This window comes from Rhipicephalus microplus, chromosome 5, assembly GCF_043290135.1.
Source record: "Rhipicephalus microplus isolate Deutch F79 chromosome 5, USDA_Rmic, whole genome shotgun sequence".
Taxonomy (NCBI): Eukaryota; Metazoa; Arthropoda; class Arachnida; order Ixodida; family Ixodidae; genus Rhipicephalus; species Rhipicephalus microplus.
In genome coordinates, this window is record NC_134704.1 from 62,734,854 (window position 1) to 62,759,328 (window position 24,475).

Sequence of the window (24,475 nt, forward strand, 5' to 3'; positions counted from 1 at the left end):
TTTTTCTTTTAATATTTGTATACGCAGGTGCACTGACGGAAACCTTTTGCGGAATGGCGAGCAGTTGTACATACACCTATGCTTGCGCGAAATTACATCCTGTGAAGGAATAGGGTCGCATTATGGATTGCACGGGTTCGGGCTATGTTATAAGTGGTGTATTGATACCGTGTTTGAAGCTTTAAAAACACCCTAAAGCACGCCGAGTTCAAAGGCGAGAAAGTAGTGTCTTTCGTGCCTTCACTCGCCCTTCCTACGAGCGCTATCTCCTCCTTACCACTCATTTATACATAAAACACGCTGATAGTCCACGCTAAGTGTTAAGCAACTCGGGATTTTGCGCTTTCCGACCACTCGCCGCTGTCTCCGCCTGCGCAGTCACGGACTTGTCACGCACGATGGACATGCGAGAAATGGAGAAGGGGCGTACGCTGCATGACAAAACTGGAAAGGAAAAAAAGTATCTCTCATATATCGACAAATTAAGAGCTCCTGACGTCCCATTTGAGTGAACTGCTGGCGTCGCGAGTTGTGCCGCATAGACGGAAAACGCCAAGATAGAATCGCGCTGCTCTTTGGTAGTTCGAGAGGCTGTTTAAGGATCATTGAATTATGTCAATAGTGTTGCTGTTGATAAACAGCGTTGTTCCATAAATAACGAAGTGTTCACATAGCAGCGAATTTCACCTCGGCGGCTAAGATTAAATGCGTCACCGTAACAAAGTTTACGCAGCTGCGAGATACTCTCGCAGGAAAGTCACACTCCCATTTTCTTTTTGTCGCATGAAGCTGTATTCACATGCTGGACCAAATTGCGATTCGAGCCTGCAGCGGATTGCGAACTACGTCGCCATACGTCAGCCGTTCCTGCGTTCCCGCTTGGGTCCACGCGGACTGATTCGTAAAACGACTGGAGCCCAACTCACTGTTGGTATATATCCTCGGGGAGCAACGCGGAAATCCTCGCTTGTAGCATGAATTCTCTCCTGTTGTATGAATGGCGGCTGCAGAGAAATGTGAACTACGTCACATGTCACGTGACTGATCCGTCCGCGGTCACGTCCGTTGTGCGACTACAGCTTAGCCGGCTGGTTTTTGGTGGTGGAGGTAACAACGTTATTAACAACTCCGGCAAATTCGGGGCCTGGGCCTATAGGCCGCCCCTGAGGCGGACCGGAGACCCTGTCTGCTTGCGGGCTTGTTGGATGGTTTAAGTCACTAATTCGGAAAAAACTCAAATATTGTGCGGTAAGTTTGGCAAAGCGACTGTACAGGCAAATTATTAAACGCATCCGGACGACGCAGGCGTCCATTTCATTTGATTGAGTCCCTTTCGTGTAAGCATCTAGTACACTTGTTTCAGATAATAAAAACCTAGTTGAATGTTAGCGCCTGTCCCGTTGTGTCTGTCGTCCGTGTCGGTTAGCATTATGATTCTTTTCTGGCGCTTCATCAATATTGACAAATTCATAACATTCATAAACAGTTATTTAAAACAAACAAATCTGTTGGAGAGGCGGCCCAGCTTACATCGTTGACGATACGTCGATGTTTTTCGCGACAATGGCCTATTTATAAGAGAGCATTTAGTTCTCCTATTTCTGACCTCGTTTCTTTTTACGAAAGTCTGCTTTTTGACGCAGCCCCTCCTTCAGTCTTTTTTTCCTCCTTTTCCTTTTTACATGTGTAGGGCAGCGAACTACAATTTTAAATGCCGTTTAGCCTCCCTGTTTTCTCCTTCATCTGTTTGTCTCTCTTTCTTTCTGAAGGGGCAGAAAAAGAAAACACCACTGATCCTTTTGTCATGGGAATCGCGGTATTGCACGAAAGTGAAATGGGACTTCACAGAAGTAGTTCAGCACTTGTTGTGCACTGTTTTGACACAAGGGCGAACGAATGAATACTATAGCAACAAACTGTAATGTCACGCTGAAAATCATTTGGTCTATGGCCGAGTCGTTTCGCGCCGAGCGCTGTGGAGCGAAAGGTCGTAGGTTCAAGTCTCGGAGACAGAACTGTTATTATTGCGATAGCAATTATATGGACACTCTCGGCTGGATTTCGCCGCCGGCGTCGCCGTCACTCACCGTATATGTATACTTATGTATAGAAATGAAAACGGAAGAAAGAAAAGTAATCCAGAAAAAGACTCCGGCCCGTGGTTTCGAACGTGGGGCCTCTGAATTGTGAGTGCGAGGCGTTAGCGACTGAGCCACGAAGGAACACCTCCTTCAGCGTTCAAACGGACCACTTACCGCTGGTGACGGGCATCTCGGGGGGAACTATCGTGTTTTCAGCATTACCAGCAAGATGGCGCAATGAGCGTGTGACACCGCATCGTCATCGTCTCCCACGTGCACTTTGACCCATGAAGAAGGGGCAGGGTGGACCTCACGCGTGCGCTTATTTCGCGCTGAGGACAAACGCACGTCTTGCCGGGCTTTTGGATTTTAGCGGGATAATTCTGTGGTAGTTGTCGTGGTTCTGTGGTAGTTACCGGGCGCACGAAGGTCACTGCAATCGTCGCGCAGTCTCCGTTTGCGAAGAGGGCGCGCTTTTCAGACACAAAGAGGTATCAACTAACGCCTATTTGCGTTCATCTGTACCTGTTAGTACGTATTCGTGCATCATTTGTGTGCGAGAGGGCGCGTTTCGATCTGCTTGCCATTCTGTGCGTGATACTTCCAATTTGTTGCTATCGCATTCATTGCTTCGCCTTTGCGGCAAAACCGTGAGTCTTTATCTTAATGTTTTTCTTTGTCGTTTGTTAGAGCACATTTTACAACTTCATAGCCGTGACAGCAATACGTCAGTGAAGCCGTGGTGAACCATGTCATAAAATACTTTTGTGTTAAAAAAAGCCTAATTCCCCCAAGAATGTGACGAGCAATAGGTGTACATGGCACTTTTGCTTGTAATTATGCGTGTCTTGAAAAAGTAGCGATTGAGGGCTGTAAGCATCCATCTTTTTATTTTTAGTTGTTTAACCTTGCCGTTATTTTTTCTTGTTATGTTTGAATTTACTGTCAATATTGTTAACTAATTTATCAAAAGTATTTCATTAGATATCATTCTTTTTTTGGCGTTTCGGATGCTATAACTTTTTCTAACATTTTCATTTGCACAAACTCGCTCGTGTCGAGAGCTTGTAAATTAAGCTAGTAGTATGAAATAAACAAGTGAACTAGTAGTATGTGCAGGAAGGTGCTAGTGTCCCTTAAAGAAGATTCACTCACTTGAATCCGAATATCTCCTGCAAGTAGTTCATAAAGTGAAGAAACGTGCCATTGCAGGTGATTGACCCTCCTTGTTCCTTATGGTAGATGGCATACGGTGGAAACTGCGAAAAAGAAGGAATATATCCACTGTGATCATATTCAGAAAGTCATGGTTTCATAAAGTAAATGAAAAAAAAATGGCCATATTTGCGTGCATAAAAATTCGTGGACCCATAACGTTTGTCTTTGAGAGATGAATGTGACAGCGATATCCGCGCACACGCGCGTGCGCGCGCACACACACACACACACACACACACACACACACACACACACGCACAGATACACACACACACACACGCACACATACACACACGCGCACACATACACACACACACACGCACACATACACACACACACATGCGCACACATACACACACACGCACACACACACGCACACATACACACACACACACATACATACACACACACGCACACACACACGCACACATACATACACACACACACATGCACACACACGCACACATACATACACACACACGCACACACACGCAAACATACATACATACACACACACACGCACGCACGCACACACACATACACACACACACGCACACATACATGCACACACACACACACACGCACACACATACATACACACACACGCACACACACGCAAACATACATACACACACACACACGCACGCACGCACACACACACATACACACACACGCACACATACATGCACACACACACACACACACACACACACACACACACACACACACACACACACACACACACACACACACACACACACACGCGCGCGCGCGCGCGCGCATGCACGCTATTATCTTATCAAGGACTGGCCTGCCTTCAATTCTCTCTTCTCGGTAATGCGTGCCGCAAGGAGAGGCCAAGTGAAAACACACCCGGCTTCCATTTTTATTGCATCTATCGCAAATTTTCGCTCACGGCCAACGCTGCTTCAACGCATTTTTTTTTAAAGGCGAAGCTCCTTAAGCCGTAAGTCGTGCGTCCGCGATGTATGTAGCAGCAGCAGCAGCAGCAGTAGCAGCAGCAGCAGCAGCAGTAGTAGTAGTAGTAGTAGTAGTAGTAGTAGTAGTAGTAGTAGTAGTAGTAGTAGGTAGCCACCTCCACGGCCGGACTATAGGAGCGGCACGCGCGAACCCTTTTCAATTGAGGAGGAAACCCACGTAAGTTAGTCATAAATAAAAAGATGGTTGTTTCTGATGAAATGACCTACAGAGATGACTATCAGTGACTTTATCTCCAATAAAACTTGCATCGAATTTGATGCTTACTTCAAAAAAAAAACTAGTATGAAAAGGACGCGCTTTGAGCCCTATCTGACCAGAAAGGGTTGCCACGTTAAACTCGCTGGGCGTAACCTCCTTCATTTTAGGAATGTATAGGGAAAGTGTGACCGCAGTGCCATGAACTAGCAGCGGCGGTGAAAAGTAGGAACTAGACAGACACGAAGCGCAGGCCGTGAGAAAGTGCGGGCGTGCCACTCCCATAGTCCGGCCGTATCACCACTCTTTTAGTCCTTGAAATGTCTGCAGGATGGCGGTACTTCTATATGATGAATATATGATGAAAAGATGCGAGATGGCAGTACTTGGACTGTTCACTAAATGGATGCACGGATGCACAGACTGAGACAGACAGATGCACGGACAAATGTACAGACAGACGCACGGACGGACGGATGGTAGCACTGACGGTCACACGGATGGACGCATGGATGAACGGAAGCAAGAACGAACAGATGGATGGAAGCGCGGACGCAATGACGGTTGCTTCGCCGTACTCATCATCGTGCACTCCGTAGATATGCTGTGATCTTTAAAGACGATAGTCTTTCTTGGGGACCTTAAACGAAAAAAAAATTTTGGTCTGTCTGCCTGTACATTTGTCTGTTTGTCCCCCGTAACGATACCTCAAACGGCATTAACGGCCAACCCATTCGCAGCGCCCACCAATATTGCTCAAGGTTTAGCGTTCAAAAACGTTGCGCATATCTGAGGTGCCATAACAACACTTCTATGTTTTGTATGTCTCCCTTTATACTAGAAGAGTTACACACAAGTGACTATAAGGACTGTAGCGTTTATAGCGCTGCGCTGACAGTGCAACGCGATGCTCAAGAAGGTGTTTCCAACGCTTTGCTACAACGACACGGGGGTGGCACCTGCCCGTCGCTTTGCGTTCTACACCTTATCACATCCGAGACTGGCGCGCATCTTTCTCCGTGTTCGCGCACGCCTTCGTTTTCGAAGATAACTGCCAGATGGCGCTCGTGTATAACGTGCCTAGATGCGCTCGTTTGCCTCCTCTACACGCTCGAGGCACTCTAACGCAGCCCCTCCAGAATACCCGTCACCAATTTTCTTGCGCAGAACATGAAATAAACGTTTTGTTCACTGTCTCTAGACGCAAGACTCTCGTCTTTCGACGGCATGTACAGTGTAACATGCAGATTCATGCCAATTTTTTTTTCCGATTTTCTTTTCTTTTCGCCAACCGACAATTCCTAATGCCTTCTGAAATTCGATTAACGGCGTGCCAACTCGATTCACGGCTGCCATTTGCTCGAAACTTTTGATTAAATAAAAATTCTCACTACACCCCTAGTACGTCCTCTTGGCACTGGGTATAAAAGTGCCTCAATGGCGAGATACCGGGAAGAATGGAGCAGCGCTGTGGTGAATGTTCCCCATTTCACCCTCACCCCGAAGAAATCTGCGTACGTATATGACACAAGTCTATTTGGGCGTTTGGTACCCGTTGGAACGAGCACATTGATGAGAAAGTCAATGCACGAGTGCAATAAAGAAGCGAAATTATTCGATGGGCTTGTTATCCACAACTGATAAAATCGACAGACAGTTGAGCGCCCCCCCCCCCCCAAAAAAAAGAAAAGCCAAGCCACAATATTTTGCTTGCCTTAATCGTCTGCTGGTTTCAATAATTCCGCATGATTGTTCACTTAACCCATCAAGTCGCACTTATCGCGAACTTACATACGTTTCTTGCTCTTGTTATCTCGTTTCGCACGCGACACGTATCACATAAGTCACAACTTATGGGAAAGCACTTGACTTCTCAGTTTGTTTATTGTAACCAGTAGTTAACTATCCCTAGAATGCACACTACTCTCATATACTGCATATATATAGGCTTGAGACCTTGACCACAATTACACAAAGCTCTCTGCTTGTAAGTGCTCTTTGTCATTGGTTGGCTGGATTTGCTAATGTGCCTTACATGCAGTAGGGTTGGCCGAAACTTGCTTTACAAAAAAATTTGTGGCATAGGATAGGGCGTCATGACAACTCGAAATGCCAGTTTTTTCTCCCACCGCGGCGTACAAAATTTTGACACCGACTACAGGCACCCTACGCTAGTGCATGTTCAATTCCAAATAGCCTATACATACCTCCAAGATAGCCACGTTGATTGTCCGGTTTCTTAGGTACGCGTCCACTTCATCGAGGAGAACGGTGCGCTCCAGGGATGCGTTGTTTAATCTCCAGTTCTCGATGAGTTTGAGCCGATACTCCTTCGAAGTAACAGGCGCCAGAAAAAACGTGCGATACCTGGCCGTGCTTCTGTGTACCGAAAGCCTCTGGACCTCGGTCTGAAATAACAGCGGTCAAGTCAAGAGGTATTACTGGGAACTTAAACTGCATGCACCCAGCTATTGCATTTCATTTACTTTTGCTGCTAAGAAGACAAAATCAAGGTTTCAGGTTCACACGTAGAAGGGGCGATACACATACACATACGTGTATCGCTTGCTCACCACATCTTCTCATCAGGGCTGTTATTACAGCGGATCGCACAGAAGTGAACAAACCATTACATAACCATTTTATAGCATTCGGTGCAAACTCTGTTTCATATATGCATTAAAGGCGAAGCTGCGGAATTATAAGAAATGGGAACAAAAAACTGCTGTGGCAACGTGACATCTTGAGCAGCTGCTTTCGACGTGTCGCTGGTACGCGGCAAATAGGTTTAAACATAAAAAAAAAGCTTGAGTGGAGTAAGGCGTACCCGATAACTGAAACCATTCGGTGACGGACAGCAGGATTGCGCAACCTTTACTGTAGTTGCGCAAATTTTCGGTACACTTAGCAATGCCTGTGATGTGCGTCTATTTCTGTGGAATAACCACATTATACATGTATTATGGGTTCTACATCAATATATTTAAGTTCACGTCCAATGACGTACGTGTCGCGCTGTGTTCTGGTCACGAGCGCGACTGACATACTACAGATCTTGGTGGCAAAACAGCTCATAAGTCCTCTTATAGGCATGCTCAGGGTGCCAGGGTTCTCTATAGGGAGGGGCGAAGATATGTCGCAGTGCTCCACTCACTATTTTGTCAAAGTATGGAGCCGACATTGCCCCACCCCCCTGCCCCGCGTCTTGGAGCCGCAGCGCCCTCCTTTCTATTAGTTCAATGTGAGGAAATGATTTTCACGTTCCCCCCTCCCCTGTGCACGTGCCTATCGGTACCCTTATCTATTTCCCCGACACAAAACGGCGATATTCAGCTTCATTCAACAGCGAAGCTGCTCTTAGCCGAGTATTTCATGTCCGGAATCCGTGGTAACGCAAGTAGGCATCATAAACGGTATGCGCCGCAGACATTTGGGAAATACTAGCCCAACAAACGATTGTGCGACAGACGTCTGGGTGGCCTGTCAGAAAACTATCATAAACGCGCATGTGCCACAAAAATTGCGTAAGAGATACTACGCAGAACTTCCACAAAACATTGGCCCCGTATCGGCGTGTTCGACTGAAAATGTCATCGAGAGACCGTAGTCTTCTATCTCGAAAGAGTGAATAGAATAGAACATTTACTTGATGTTTTGCACATGAAAATTGGTAAATGAGATTCTGAAGGCACTGCGTAAGACATGAGCACCATCTGGCGGTAATCGCAGGAAACTAAACGATGGTCTCCGTTACAGAGAGCACGCAGCGTGCGTGCACAAATCTTGAAGGCCATATTTTGTAGATTTTAAGGTAGGTTACAGAACCGTTTATCGTCTTAGGAAAGCGTAGGAAACTCGACCGCCTTTTCGGGTATAGCATCGAATTGGTAGCGCAGCGTAATGAACACCATAGTTCTTAGACTTTCTTATGTATGCCTTTTCTAGTATAAAAAAGCGCGCCGCAGAATATGACGCAATCGCAGTGAAACGCGACTCTAATCTGCCTCCATTTCACATGCGCTCGTATTCTCGCACTTTGCACATCGTGGAGAGTCCATCCGCGTTGAAGCACTCATAAAGCTCATTTATTCTGGGGCGTGAGGAGTAGGTGCTATAGCTGGTACCGTGCCAAGAGACCGGCCACCGGCCATCGCTAGTATGAAACATTAGAGGCTTAATATTCGAGTCTGTCACCTTTCAGAAGTTGAATCAGGTAACCACCGCACATCAAGCGCGACAGACCAATGGTCGATATGCTTTGCTAGCATGACACGTCTCTCGCGCGACGCTTCTACATTCGAATTACCTAAAGGCAAGTTGCATGACGCAGCACAAAAACAGCCCTTCCGGCGTACTCAGTGCGTTCAGTATTGGTTTCTCCGGCACCATGGTCTGGAAAATCGACGACAGATCACTGAGACTATGCGCAATATTTTCAATTTTTAATAACTATGGCCGCCATAGTTTGTGACGTGGAACAACTTCGCCACATAAACAACCCACCTAAAATTGACTACAAAACGTTTATTGAACTGATTTCGTTAATTATTCGTTTCTGAGTGATTTAATCAGTGGCAAAATCTTTCCGCCTCGGCCTATGAATTGGCCGCGGAAATGAGAAGTGCCTACCTGTTATAGTATTTTGATGAAAAATTTGTATTGCTTAAAATAAGAAAACTCCCATAGCCAATAAGTCGGACGGAGGGATGACCGACATTGTAGCTCAGTGGTAGAACATCGGACGCGTTATTGAAGGTGGCAGGTTTAGATCCTGCCGACGGCAAGTTATCTTTTCGTCCACTTTTCTTTCTTCACATTTACAATATGGTTACTTCTAACAATATCCCCTATACTTCTCTTCGCATTATTATCTGCTGGTTCTCAGTAATACTAAAATTTTCAGTTTTTTCCAACCTAGTGGTCTCTAAACGTTTGACGCGGACTGCAATGGAATTGCTCGATGTGGAGCACAGATATTAGGCCGCGAAATCTATTGTTGAGGAGTTAAAGTCATACAAGAGTGGCATGCTTGATTTCCTTCTAAGCATCAAACGAAGTTCCGCTTTGAATTCTTACCGTAATATTCTGCTTCATGCCTTCGAGGACATCGTCCATGGGCGTTCCGCATGCAGTCAATTCTGGCAGATTACGAGCGTGGTGAGACGTGTAAAGGATGACGTAGTGCATAAACACTAGTGTGGAGATATCCGGCATTGTGAACTGCATAGGGGAAAGAGATATACTCAAACAAAACTGATGGCCACAAATACACCTGTGTACGTGCGGAAATATTGTCGGGATGAACCTTATCGCAAAGTCAATCGTACGTCGCAGGCAACTTCTGCGATTGAAAGTTTTTTTAGGACCACCACTCTGACCTTCGGGGAGGGAAGTTTAAAGTGTGAACACTACCGTCCACCTTCCCTGTACCCTTTCTCCAGGGCAGGGTTGTCAAGTTGGCAGCTAGGCTCAACTTGATGAACCTCGATGGGTCTTGTTGGAATTAGCCCTTCTGTTTGTCACGCTCACTTTGTCACTTGTTCAAAAAGCTTTTGTGCGAAAATGACTAATACGCACGGCCAACTAGACACATTATGGATCTTGCTGAATAACCTTCCTATATCTTTCGGTAATGTCTTTCTATAAGCGAAAATGTCCTAAAAAAGACAACGCTTAGATATGACTAGGGTCATCCGTCATACAGATAATACGTTCCACAGACCACTTATCCTGCTTGTTTTACAGGAGTATTTTTTTTATTTATAAACATACATTATGCTTTGCGTCCGCCCGTGGGATTGAGTAACCGTGGGCTACACGGGTTATCATCATTTACCAAAACTTGCTCTCACAGTGCACTGAAGCTGTAACATCATTTTGAGGTGTCTTACCACGTGATCATGTGAGCCCCAGTTGGCACTAGCTGTCATCATGATGTCTCTGGTATCACCGATGTGCGCCCGCGTGATGACGTAAATCTGCTTCTCGAACGTGCACGTGATCTCGTGCTGGTAGTACCAGCGTCCTAGACTCTTGTCCCAGCCGTTGTAGAAAAGCAGTAACCGCATGTTCGGGTTGAGTCCGATGTGTGTGACGAGCTGCACAACATTGCCTTTATTTTGCATAAGCTCCACTGACACTTGACTTGCAACGATGTTGTGTGATGACGTCACATGAAGTCATGAATACATCACAAAATTGACGATTGGTGACATCGTTATTACGTCATATTTACGCCACCACATGCAAGTATTATGCATAACTCGTGTTAGCACTGTACTTGAGTACGGCCTATAGTTCTTTGCAGCTTGATGTATTTACCACTAGCAAAAAAACGAAGACAATTAAAAATGCTCTACACAAGGTGTAGAACTTGTTCAATCACAGCAACACGTTGCAATATGTACACAACTTGACATTCGCAGAACCTGACAGATCCCTTCATCAGCATAGCAGGGCAATCAATTTTAACAGATTGTATGCGTTTCCGCTGCAAGTGAGAGCTGCGGGAGGTGTGTAGCAGTGACTCATCTCCTCTCCCTTTCGGCGACGCTCACATTCACGGCCAATGGTGTGCTGGTGTTCCAAACGTTCAGATTGCACAGCGTTTATGGCGGGAGCCGAAACGTTTATTCCTGATGCAATGGCACCCTCTCCCTTAATACTTCTCATTACTTCTCAATATATGCTTTGGTTTACCCCGCTGTGCAACGACAGCTGAAACAATTGCTATTGCACAGGACTACACGATCATGACGCACATCACCATTGAAACGATGCGTACGTACCTCAGGCAGCATGCTAGGAATCCTTCCCATCACTTGGAAACCCTCGCTACTGAGAGGCCCCGCACGAAATTCAGTGAAATTGTCTGTGCACATCGTGCGTCGTTTACGTCAGGTTTTGCGCCTGCTGAAAAACTGGTGCATCCTACGTTGTGTCTGACACTTCCGCAAGTACGTCTTTCAATTCCAGGAATACAGAAAAAAAAACAAATTTGCCTTCGTCAGCCCTAAAACAATTGAGCTTGCACCTCCTGCACAAAATGTACAATAACCACGAGCACATTTACACCTATGGTTCAACCACAGTGTCTGGTTGTGGCGGTGTGGTGGTTATTCCAGCTAGATTAATCACTCTGCTAATCAAGCTGTCACACGTCACTACGGATACGGTGGCAGAACTTGCGGCTTTGCGTGGCGCCCTAGAGTACATCAAATCCTAGGGACCGAGTAAATGGGTTGTGTTTTCCTACTCGAAACCGGCCTTACAGAGCATGCATGCAGTCAGTCATTAGACGAGGTTGCCATGAGCAGTTAATTTACAAGGTTGTCAAGCTTTTTCACCACGTCACAGAAACAGGCCACGAGGTCAATTTTCAGTGGCTACCTGGCCATTGTGGGATCAGTGGCAATGATTCCGCAGACAACGCGGCTCGCACATCGCACCTAGAAGACCACACCCTTCCGATTTATTTGACAAGGACAGACGCTGCACAGCAACTTCATCACCTGGCACGTAGTCTGTGTCTGCTGGGGTGGAACACCCCAAGCATAAAACAAACGAGACTCTACCAATTAAACCCTTGCCTGGAACTTCGACCTCCATCCGGACTTCATCGACGTGAATATTCGGTTCTTTGTCGCCTTTGGTCGGGGGTTGCCTTCACAAAAGCATATATAACCCTTATCGGATTGACCTACAATGCGGAATGCGACGTCTGCTGCACCGAAGAAGACATCGACCATCTGCTATGCCGTTGCCCACGATTTGCCTCTGAAAGACAGAAGCTTTCGGACGCATTGCAACAATTGGACAAATGACCACTCTCTGTGCAGATGCTACTGGAACACCGTCCTTGCCTTTCGTCGGCTCAAAAAGCAGTAAAAGCTGTCTTGTGCTTTTCGAGGACTACAGGTCAATGTGAATACCTTTATTTATTTATTTACAGATACTGCTGTCTCGATACACGAGACATAGCAGGACAGGGTAGATTAGGAAAAGGAACGGACATACATTAAGCAATACCAAAGAAACATACAAAGCATTTAACACATATTACAAAATATGGTTAGGCAGTTCTTTCAAAAACAGTTCAATTGGTTTTTCGCGTAGGGAACCATTTAGGTTGTTCCAAATCTCAACAACGGCTGAAAAAAAAAAGAATGCTTAAAGCAATTTACAAATGGCTGGAAGGGAACAATGTTGAGTGGGTGAGATCGGCGCGTAGTTCGTCGTGCTGAATCACAAAAAGTAATCGGTGCTTCAATGCAACTGCGGCTGTGTACAATTTTATGTAGCAGAGTGATATGGTCAAGTGTGCGTCGGAAAGCAAGGGGTTCTAACGACAATAAGCATGCTTGAGATGAGGGAGAAAAATTGCGGTCATACCGGCCAAATATAAATCGTATTGCTTTTTTCTGTATTCCCTTGAGCATATTTATGTCAAGTGCAGTATAGGGTGACCATACCGCTGAGGCGTACTCTAGCAATGGTCGGACGAGCGATTTATACGCCGTTAATTCGCAGTCCTTGGTAGAGTGCTTGAGTGTTCGTTTTATGTATCCCAGTTTTCGAAGGGCTCTAGCGCAAATTGTTTCAATGTGATGGTGCCACTTTAAGTTTTGAGTGTAGGTAACACCAAGATATTTGAATGTATTAACAGAGTTTAGGTAGTGCCCATTGCAACTATAACTAAACCGTAGCGGCTGTTTTTTATTAGTAAATGTCATTTGAACAGTTTTTTGGTAATTAAAGTTCATTTGCCACGTGGCGCTCCAACCACAAAAGGACGAAAACACTTTGTTCAGAACATCTTGGTCATGAGCATTATTTACGCTAGTACATAAAACGCAGTCGTCAGCGTACAATCACAGCTTCACTGGTGTGTCCTTAATGACCTGTGTGACATCATTAATATAAATAATGAACAATAGGGGCCCAAGCACCGAGCCCTGTGGTACCCCGGAAGTGACTGCACACGACGATGACTGCGCATGCTCAAACGTAACAAATTGTGACCTCAAACGTAACCAATCAGCTATCCAGCCTATTATTTTTTCATCGTTAATAATACTTCTGAGTCTAGTAAGAAGTTTTTTGTGACATAGTACATCGAATGCTTTGCTATTATCTATGAATATGGCGTCAACCTGTCCTCGAGTATTAAGAGCCGAAGCGATGTCGTTAGTGAATTCAATGAGCTGTGTAGTTGTAGAAAAGCCAGAGCGGAAACCATGCTGATTACGGGACAATAAGTTGTTATTAGTGAGGTGCTGAAGTACATGTTTATGAATTATGTGCTCTAAAAGCTTGCAACACGTACACGTTAATGAAATAGGCCTGTAGTTAGAAATGAGTTGCTTATTACCCAATTTAAACACAGGAATTACATTGGCGATTTTCCAAACGGTCGGCACAATACCTGTTTCTAATGATTTAACAAAAATTATTGATAATTAACGAGCATTCCATTTTGCGTAACGCTTCAAAAACATGTTTTTTGAAGCGTTACGCAGAATGGAACTTTTGTGTAGTGCCACCGCTGCATACGCGTCATCCCATTAACTGGCAATCCTTTTCTTCTCTTTATTTTCTCTTTCCTCTCTCTCTCACCTTTATGCCCCCCATTCCATTCCCCCAGCGTAGGGTAGCAAACCGGACATGTGCCTGGTTAAGCTCCCTGCCTTTTCTCTCGTTGTTCTTGTCCTCCTCCTCTTCCTCCCGCGACTAAACCTAGAACTGACGGCGAAGAACTTGTGTTTATTGTGATACCATGGTGCTCTGTTCGTGCTCTCAAGCCTTCTACTCCACTTTGATTCTTCCAACAGACTTGGACCAGTGGTTATAGACTAATAGTGTTATGATGACTGTGAAGTGTGACTTTGTGTGCTTGCTCTCTCCTCTCTGTTCCTCTCTTTATCTCCCAAACTCCTTCATCCCTTTCCCCAGTGTAGGGTAGTCTACCAGCCCTTCCAGACTGTGCTGGCGTCACCTCTATAAGATCGAATTGCATCACATTTAGTTCCGACGATGAGATGTATAATAAAATTCGAGAATACAAATATTTCAACGTGCTTCATCGCCAATGTGATGAAACATAGAAATAGTATATTACATTTGTCCAGGAATATTTCGCTACCATTTATTCTTATTCCTCCGTGTGATATACAGGCTTGATGTGCCTTATATAATACACTTACGTGAACTTCTGTAAGCAGCTCAATGGCGGCATATAACTTATATTCGTATTTCACTCTATTTCCCATGGCAGAAGCTGCATTACATCTAGTGTCAATCTTTCTTAGTCAAATTCCATGCGTTTGTGTTTTCCACGAGGTAAACGTTTTTTTTTATTGGTGTGATCGTTTTGTTAGAAGGTGAGGTAGAGAATAATACAAGAGAGATAAGCAGAGATGTTGAACAGGTTAGCAATACACCCGGCTGTTGTGCCATACGTAATTGGTAAGAACTGAATGAATGAGCACAAGAGAATATAAAGTATGCCCGCTAGTTATAGCAATTCAGACAATTAAACCTTCATGCTTAGGATGTGCAGTATAAAACATGTCTTGCCTTGCGCTTCATTTCTAGCAATTACAGCCGCACATGTTGCATAACTTAAAAAAAAAACACCCTCATTCTTTCCTCCGCCCTCAGCCCTACGCAAGCGCTTCCTCCTTGCTTTTTTTCGTATAAATTGTATTTCACAATTCCCATCTATGTATTAATTTTAAATCATCTCCTACCTCTATATTTTCTCGTATTAGTCGTAACCATAAGGTTGGAATGATTCTGTGGCAGACCAGAATCTGTAATAAATCCTTAATTTCAGGACCAATCAGGAACAGAACAACCTTCCCAGTGCAGTTAATTTTTAAGAGATGTAGTGTTTGCTATACAAAAAAAAGGAGACTACAAGTTTAGTTAAGCCATAGCATAGGTCATCACTTGTGGATTCAATTGACATACAAATTAAGCCTCATTACCAAGGCACCGTTGCTGTGTTGTATTTTATTCGTGTACATATATATTTTCACGCTTCCCATTCCGTACACCCTTAGTTATAGTGTGCAATAAAATATAATATTATGAAGTGAGCAGCCAAGTTGCGTCGCACACTCATTAGTTACTTATGTACTCCCACATGTCCGTGTGCGCGCGTGTGCTGCCGAATGTGCTGTTTTTATCTCTCTTCTCTCTCTGCTCTCTATCTTTCATCTCCCCCATCCCCCTCCAATGCACTGGGTAGCCAACCGGCTGCCTATAGGCTGGTTAACCTCCCTGCCGTTCTTTTCCTCCTATTTTTCTTCCATCCCACATGTCTGTTGAGGTTGTTCCACACGAACACTCACCTCGGCTTCAAGCCGTTCGGCGAGCGTGAAGTTTGCGAAGACGAGCATGACGAACGAGGTGTAGAAGGTGTTCCTCCTCGACATGCGCCTCAGCGTGTGGTTGATGGCCTCCAGCACCCGCGTGCGGTTCGCTTCGAGCGGCACGAACGCCAGCGTCAGGTTGAGCCGCTCCGTCTGATGCCGGAACGTGTCCATGGCGTACGTGGCTGCAAACGCGCAGCGTCGAATTGAAAACGACGGACTTGAAGATGCTCTCCGAAATGGACCCTGCAACACTTTTCTTAGTACAGGGAGAGAGAGAGAAGCAAAGGAAAGGCAGGGAGGTTTGCCACCCTACGTGGGGGAAATGGGAGGAAAAAATGAGGAAAGAAAGAACGAAAGAAAGGCAAAGATAGCACATTATAAAACAAGCGCCAATAAGTACGAACACTCAGACTCGGGACACTCAGTGGGCTCGGTAGCTGTGCGAACGCGCAGCCTAATCCATTTGCCTTCATTATGCAGGTACTCACCATGCCTTCAAAGTTGTTCCTGCTGTTTCTCATGCCTGGCTTCATTGGACCGTCAACGATTCCCGCCCCCTTCCACAACGGCACTTCAAACTTGAATCCCGCTACTATTGCACCGGATCCAGCAAAAGAGCCGCCCCTACAAACCTTGAGCCTCGACCACAAGTGGACTACCCCATCAAGACAGACATCATCTGCAGCCACGACTACAAAACAACCGCCCCTGTCCGCGCCGCATTGGGGGCTCGGTAGCTGTGCGAACGCGCAGCCTAATCCGTCTGCCTTCATCATGCAGGTCAGTAACAGAAGTGCTTTCCTTGCTAAAAAATCGAGTAAATATTTTTTTTAGTTCAGCTGCCGAGCCCACGGTGCTGTGTTGTGATTATTGTTGAGTGTGCGCAGGTCATACGCTCTTTTTTGTGTTTGGCGGGGAATGTCGAAACTAACCCGGGGCCTCCCACTGGTGAAGACTTGCTTACTGAATTGCAGAAGCTATTAGCTGGACAGAATAAGCTTATTTCCAACATGCAGGACATTAAAAACCAACTAAAAACGACGAACGTAATGATAACAGATATCACTGATCTTGATAAACATTCCACTGCCCTTTCATCCATGCGCACAGAGCTAGTTGATTTAAAGACACTCACAAACAAAATGACTTCCACGATCTGTAATCTCAAATCCCGCGTAGACGACAGTGAGAACCGATCGAGACGAAATCTTATATTTTATGGCATTCCGGATACTACTAAAACTGAAACGTATTCAGACTCACAAGAAACAATCGCCCGTCACTGCTGTGACACACTCCAACTAACAATTCTTCCCTCAGAAATTGAGTGTGCGCACCGCCTCGGGCGCTTCTCAGAAGACCGCATTCGACCCTTAATTGTAAAGTTTCAATCATCCAAGACAAAAGAACTTATCCTTTCCAATGGCCGCAAATTCAAGGACACAGGCTTCAGCGTGGGCGAGGACTTCTCCCCTGCCGTACGTCATGCGCGCAAACATCTAATTGCTTTTGCAAGAACTATGTCAACAGCTTTCACTGTGCGCTTCAAAACCCTCTTTCTCCGAACTAAACGCTACATCTTTGACGGGGCATCGCAGTCTGTGAAAGAATTAAAATAGCAATCATCCAGTCCTCGACCAAAGCCAACCTCTCCCCAAATTGTCCTTAAATTGTCCTCAAATCAGCCTTTCCGTTTTCCGTGATCTTTACTAACATTAGAAGTATCATTTCGAAGCGTGACCATATTTAGAATCTGGCTTTGACATCCAACAGCGACTTTCTTATAATAACCGAAACATGGTTAAATGACAGTGTCTCTGATCAAGAGGTCTTGGCCGATTTGCCTAATTTTCAACTCTTTCGGAAGGATCGAAAAGATAAGAAGGGAGGAGGAGTTCTTATTGCCATAAACCAAAAAAATATCCTGCTCGTTAGTTAACCTGTCATCTGCCCTTGAAATAATTTGGATTCTTTGTTCTGCTAAGCCCCAGTCATTATTACTTGGCGTCTGCTACAGGCCCCCGAATAGCTGTCCTGACTTTTCTAATAACCTTACCGAATTCTTAAACGAAGTTACAAAAAAAGCATCCCAACGCCCCCGTAGTTTTGTTCGGTGATTTTAATTTTGCGGGTATCAACTGGCTTAACCAAACCATGCCGTCACAGGCTCAAGGCGAAGCCGGGGCTTTCCTGGACGTTTGTTTAAATTCCAATCTTTCACAAATGGTAACTGCACCAACACGCGTAACACAAGAGTGTGAAAATATTTTAGACCTAATACTAACCAGTCATCCAGAGAACATGGTTTCGATTACTTATCTCCCCGAAATAAATGACCACAAGGTCACCCATACCGAATTTGCATTTAAACCGGTAATTCGTCAAAACACCCAGAAAACCATTCGGTTTTACGACAAGGGGAATTATGAAGCAATAAATTTGGCGCTTAACGCATTATTATCCAGTTTAGAAACGACTTTCTTTTCCCGGTCCGTCGAAGAAAACTGGACATTGTTTAAAGACAAGGTCAGTGAATGGACTGACAGGTTTATTCCGAAATCTCACTTCCGCGCAAACTGCCAAAAGCCATGGTTTTCTAAAACTCTGAAAATATTAGAAAACAAGAAAAAACGCCTGCTTGATTAGCAAAAAGACTAGAAGGCCCGCAAAAGTGGCAGAAGTACTACGCAGCTGAAAAGCTTATTTATGCGCAGTTCAAGACGCAACGAATTCTTTTTTCAACGTTGACTTACCAAGCATGCTGACTAATAACCAAAAAAAATTTTGGCAGGTTTTGAGCCCCCCGCATACTGCCCCAATTACTCTTACCAGTGAATCGGCTCACGTAATCACCGATTATCAATGCGCTAACATCTTCACCACCACTTTCTCATCCGTGTTTACCGAAGAAAGTAACGTGTCTTTTAGAATACCACCCACTATTATAGAATGTGCTATGCCACCGGTATCGTTCACTGCTAATGGAATTATGGGCTTAATCGATAAATTAAAGCTTTCCTCCTCTTCCGGTATTCACGAAATTAACTCCAAATTTTCTAAGAATACAAAATATATTTGTGCATCTTTTCTATGCTTGCTCATCTCACAGCCACTCTTAACAGAACGCCTACCAGATGACTGAAAGGACGGGGGAAGGTCGTTCCAATTTTCAAATCAGGTAACAAAAACTCGCCATGAAACTATCGTCCCATATCTTTACCAGCGTACCCTGTAAAATTATGGAACACGTCATCTACACGCATATCATAGACTTTCTCGATTCACACAGCTTTTTACCTCCAGCACAACATGGGTTCCGCAGAGGTTTCTCTTGTGAAACGCAGCTGGCCTTATTTGTTCATGATTTGCATACTAACCTGGACTGTAACTTACAAACCGATGCTGTATTCCTAAATTTTTCCAAACCGTTTGACAAAGTACCCCATGCTAAAGTGTTACTAAAACTTTCCCAGTTAAATCTTCACCCGAACATACTAGATTGGATCAGGGAATTCCTTACAAACCACTCCCAGTCTGTTAATATACACAACCGTACCTCTAATCCTCTTCCAGTAACGTCCGGAGTACCCACGGGTTCGGTTCTTGGTCCCCTTTCATTCCTTATATTCATAAATGACTTGCCTTCAAACCTAGCCTGTAAAACCCGCCTGTTTGCTGATGACTGCGTTATATATGACACTGTTACTGACATTTCAAAACAGTCATCCCTACAAGCCAACCTAAACTGCCTCCAGGAATGGTGCGAGCGCTGACTCATGGAACTTAAACCGAGTAAATGTGAAGTCGTTTCCTTCCATCGCCGCCGCATGCCACTTGTGTATCCATACACAGTTAATACCATCCCCCTAGAAAATGTTCCGTCATACAAGTATTTGGGCGTCACTCTTTGTAGCGATCTTTCATGAAACATACACGTCACTAAAATCATTTCATCTGCAAATAAAACACTGGGTTTCCTTAAACGCCATTTACGCCTTACTCCACAACACGTAAAATTACAAGCATACAAATCCATCGTTCGACCTAAACTAGAATACGCATCGCCAATTTGGGACCTTGGACAATATTATCTTACACATGCCATCGAATCGCTTCAAAACCGGGCCGCTAGATTTATTCACTGTTCATACCCTTCCACTGTCAGCGTATCTGAATTGAAAGCACAACTGGTTTACCAGATCTAGAACTTCGGCACCGTATTGCCAGCCTGTCATTGTTCCACAAAATGTTTCATAGTCCCTTACATGCCCCGCCTTATATCGTTCCCGCAACACGCATATCTCACCGCACCAGCCATTTGCTTCAAGTTGCTCGGCCACGATCCCGGAATTCTACTTTTTCTGCCTCATTTTTCCACGTATCGCACCAGACTGGAACGGCCTTCCTAGTGAAATTGCAACCATTCCCTGCCCATCATCGTTCGTAGAAAATATCAATAAACACTTTCTATGTTCAATTTTCGGCTTCTATGTTTTGTCTTTATAATTACCCACCCCTTATCTAGTATCCCCACGCGGGTCTTTAAGGAAATAAAATGAAATGAAAATGAAGGGACTTAGGACGAGCGCTTACTAGAAACTGAAAATTTTATTTCGAAACAAACACTCCTATATATCTATATATGCATAACACGCATGCACGTCCCCATAAAACACCCCTATTATTAAGAACAACGTGAAATAACGGAAGACCACTCCTACAAACGATGGCATACAGTCGCAAAAAAAAAGTGTTAAGCCCCCCCCTCCCCCCAAAAAACAAGAAAACCAAGAAAAGAAATGCACTGAGTCAAGCTACGTCCAAAGAAACCAAACTCGCAATCTGTAAGTGGAACAGACGCCTGGCTGACGCATTTGTCACCTCCTTTCTTAATTCCATACGCTTTCATTATTTCTCTCGTCTTCCACTTCTTGTGCTTATCAATTATTTGTGTATCAGAAAGCTAAGGCTGGCAAGTGCACTCCTTGCAGTGCATCGCTAAGTGTGGGTACGAGAATGCCACCTAGATAATTTAGTTTTTCTCGCTGTTTCTGCGGAACATTCTGACGAAACTCCGTTTAGACCGGTGTGTTTCGCTGCGCAGACGTGCCTATTTGCTCTCGTCACTCGACAGACATGGATTGCCAAGTCTGACGAACTAATTTGTGGCGTGCTGGTGTGCTGCCCTTTTCAATTGAGTAAAATGGGTGCATAAAGCTTATAGCGTATCAATACAATTGACTAAGAAGGTAAAACGGAGACTGCTTTCACCTTTGCGCCATCTTAGGCAGATGCGTAAGGGAGCGTGATTTTTCAGTGTAGCTGTATTGGTATTGAAGACGGGCAACTATCAAAGAAGTTCAACTATCGGCTTTCTGCTTCAGTCAGTCAGTCAGTCAGTCAGTCAGTCAGTCAGTCAGTCAGTCAGTCAGTCAGTCAGTCAGTCAGTCAGTCAGTCAGTCAGTCAGTCAGTCAGTCAGTCAGTCAGTCAGTCAGTCAGTCAGTCAGTCAGTCAGTCAGTCAGTCAGTCAGTCAGTCAGTCAGTCAGTCAGTCAGTCAGTCAGTCAGTCAGTCAGTCAGTCAGTCAGTCAGTCAGTCAGTCAGTCAGTCAGTCAGTCAGTCAGTCAGTCAGTCAGTCAGTCAGTCAGTCAGTCAGTCAGTCAGTCAGTCAGTCAGTCAGTCAGTCAGTCAGTCAGTCAGTCAGTCAGTCAGTCAGTCAGTCAGTCAGTCAGTCAGTCAGTCAGTCAGTCAGTCAGTCAGTCAGTCAGTCAGTCAGTCAGTCAGTCAGTCAGTCAGTCAGTCAGTCAGTCAGTCAGTCAGTCAGTCAGTCAGTCAGTCAGTCAGTCAGTCAGTCAGTCAGTCAGTCAGTCAGTCAGTCAGTCAGTCAGTCAGTCAGTCAGTCAGTCAGTCAGTCAGTCAGTCAGTCAGTCAGTCAGTCAGTCAGTCAGTCAGTCAGTCAGTCAGTCAGTCAGTCAGTCAGTCAGTCAGTCAGTCAGTCAGTCAGTCAGTCAGTCAGTCAGTCAGTCAGTCAGTCAGTCAGTCAGTCAGTCAGTCAGTCAGTCAGTCAGTCAGTCAGTCAGTCAGTCAGTCAGTCAGTCAGTCAGTCAGTCAGTCAGTCAGTCAGTCAGTCAGTCAGTCAGTCAGTCAGTCAGTCAGTCAGTCAGTCAGTCAGTCAGTCAGTCAGTCAGTCAGTCAGTCAGTCAGTCAGTCAGTCAGTCAGTCAGTCAGTCAGTCAGTCAGTCAGTCAGTCAGTCAGTCAGTCAGTCAGTCAGTCAGTCAGTCAGTCAGTCAGTCAGTCAGTCAGTCAGTCAGTCAGTCAGTCAGTCAGTCAGTCAGTCAGTCAGTCAGTCAGTCAGTCAGTCAGTCAGTCAGTCAGTCAGTCAGTCAGTCAGTCAGTCAGTCAGTCAGTCAGTCAGTCAGTCAGTCAGTCAGTCAGTCAGTCAGTCAGTCAGTCAGTCAGTCAGTCAGTCAGTCAGTCAGTCAGTCAGTCAGTCAGTCAGTCAGTCAGTCAGTCAGTCAGTCAGTCAGTCAGTCAGTCAGTCAGTCAGTCAGTCAGTCAGTCAGTCAGTCAGTCAGTCAGTCAGTCAGTCAGTCAGTCAGTCAGTCAGTCAGTCAGTCAGTCAGTCAGTCAGTCAGTCAGTCAGTCAGTCAGTCAGTCAGTCAGTCAGTCAGTCAGTCAGTCAGTCAGTCAGTCAGTCAGTCAGTCAGTCAGTCAGTCAGTCAGTCAGTCAGTCAGTCAGTCAGTCAGTCAGTCAAAGAACCTTATTTGGTCCGAGAATGCCCCCGTCAGGGGGTACCGTCTGGGGGTCCCAGACGGTACCTCCTGACGGGGGCATTCTCGTCTTCTCAGGACCTTTAGCGCACCTTTCAGACAACGAACCGATAGCGATAGCAGCGTGCGCGTACCGAACACGTCGTCGAAGACGACCAGTGCCCGGTTCACGCGCATGGCCTCCATCTTGGCCAACACGACGCGGGTGTCGAACTCCTCGTAATACGGCACCAGAAGCGTTCCCGCGGGCTCTTCGATCTCCTGCGGGTCATCGTCCGGCTGTTCCTCCTTCTGTTCCCCCCCTACGGATTCGTTGCCGTAGGCCTCGCGGAGCACCCACTGCCTGCTGCAGCCGCGGTTGAGCACGGCCAGGAAGGGCAAACGGGCCCCCCGCGCTTTCCGGGCCAGGGCCGCCGTTGCTGCGCACCCGTTCGACACGAGCAGGGCAACCACGCCATCTTTCCGGAGCTCGCACACTGGCATCACGGCGGAAAAGAAAGCGAAAGTTTCATCGTGAGCGTCACGCTTTATAGACCGAGACGTTGAGTAGATACTTTGAAAGAGCTCTCTCTCTCTCTGCAAGGAGTACGTGATCTATTTAGGTAAAGAGGTTTCGTTCAATGAGCAGCTTGGTATTACCCCTGTTCATTACTTGAGTATGACTGCTTAAAGAGAGAAAGAAGAAAACAAGGAAACACGAAAAAGAATAAAAAAGAGACAGGAGAGAAGCGAATTTTGAAGGGATTTATTTCTGCCACTGAATCGGTTTGTATATTGAAACAGTATACGGACTGTGCATGCTATTGCATGGAATAAAAATAACGGCAGTTACGATTGAAGTGGTAACACCACCAAGGAAATCGGATTTTCGTCAGGAGGAAGGTACACGCATGCGCCGCTCATACTGTCTCAATCTGTGAACCCTATCAAAGCCACAATAAATTTGGTTGACGCCTGCTTGCTTGCTTGCTTGTTTGTGCGTATATGAATTTGCTCTTACCCACTACGGGGGACTGGGCATTAAACCGGTGGTTTGTATCACAGAGTTTCCTAAAGTTAACTAGAGGGGACTCCGTCGCTGCGATAGTTCAGCGACCACGGGAATGATGGGTAGTACACACATTTGCCTAGTTTTCGTACTTGCGGGCGGCGAATCGTATTTGCGGCTGCGTTTATTGCTGCGTTTCGGTTTTGTTTTGAAAGAAAGATTCAACCCGTTTCAACTTCGTGACCCGATTTGGAAAGGTAAGTCTAAAAAAATAAGGTGGTCGCAACCACTGAACATTTGCTACTTTTTGTTTTGTGCGAAAAGAACTCTAAGCCACACGAACACACACAGAGCCAAAAGGGGGCCAGAAGTACGAAGATTAGACAAATGTGCGTACTACCCATCATTCCCATGTTCGCTGAAGCGCCGTGCGTTGCAGCTCCCATAGACACTAGCGCCATAGTTCCCTCTACTGTATGTTAGGAAACTCTATGGTTAGAATGATGGGGATGAAAGAATTTCAAATTGCTCAATCTTTTTTTCTCTCTGCTTCATGTTTTTTTTTAAATTTCTCTGTCTTGGCAATCATATAAAAGAATGAGCCAACAGCAGCTACAGCGTCTTCGTTGGACAAGGATGTTGCAGCACCTGAACTGAATAGGCCTGTGCGTATGAGGCACTCCCGAGATAGGCGTCGGTCTGCGATAAGCCAGATCTGCTCGTGTTGTATTGAAGTTACACTAAGTCAGAAAATGACACTTCCGGCGCCCATCATAAAGAAAGTTTTTTTTCTTTTTACGCGTTTTCCAGAGCTCAGCTGAGTCTATCGCGCACATTTCTA

General features: G+C 45.4%; 1 protein-coding gene across 1 annotated transcript in view; it reads right to left on the minus strand.

Annotated features, from left to right (window-relative positions):
• The window catches only part of LOC142817491 (glutamate receptor ionotropic, delta-1-like), a 32,509-nt gene extending 9,380 nt beyond the window's left edge, over window positions 1-23,129 (minus strand). The window contains exons 1-6 of the mRNA XM_075894507.1: window positions 22,781-23,129; window positions 15,851-16,056; window positions 10,388-10,594; window positions 9,573-9,716; window positions 6,704-6,904; window positions 3,237-3,340 (exon numbers count right to left, since the gene is read on the minus strand). Coding sequence (XP_075750622.1) covers window positions 3,237-3,340; window positions 6,704-6,904; window positions 9,573-9,716; window positions 10,388-10,594; window positions 15,851-16,056; window positions 22,781-23,129 — 1,211 coding nt within the window. The remainder of the gene's footprint in view (window positions 1-3,236; window positions 3,341-6,703; window positions 6,905-9,572; window positions 9,717-10,387; window positions 10,595-15,850; window positions 16,057-22,780) is intronic.
• Window positions 23,130-24,475: the final 1,346 nt, after the last annotated feature.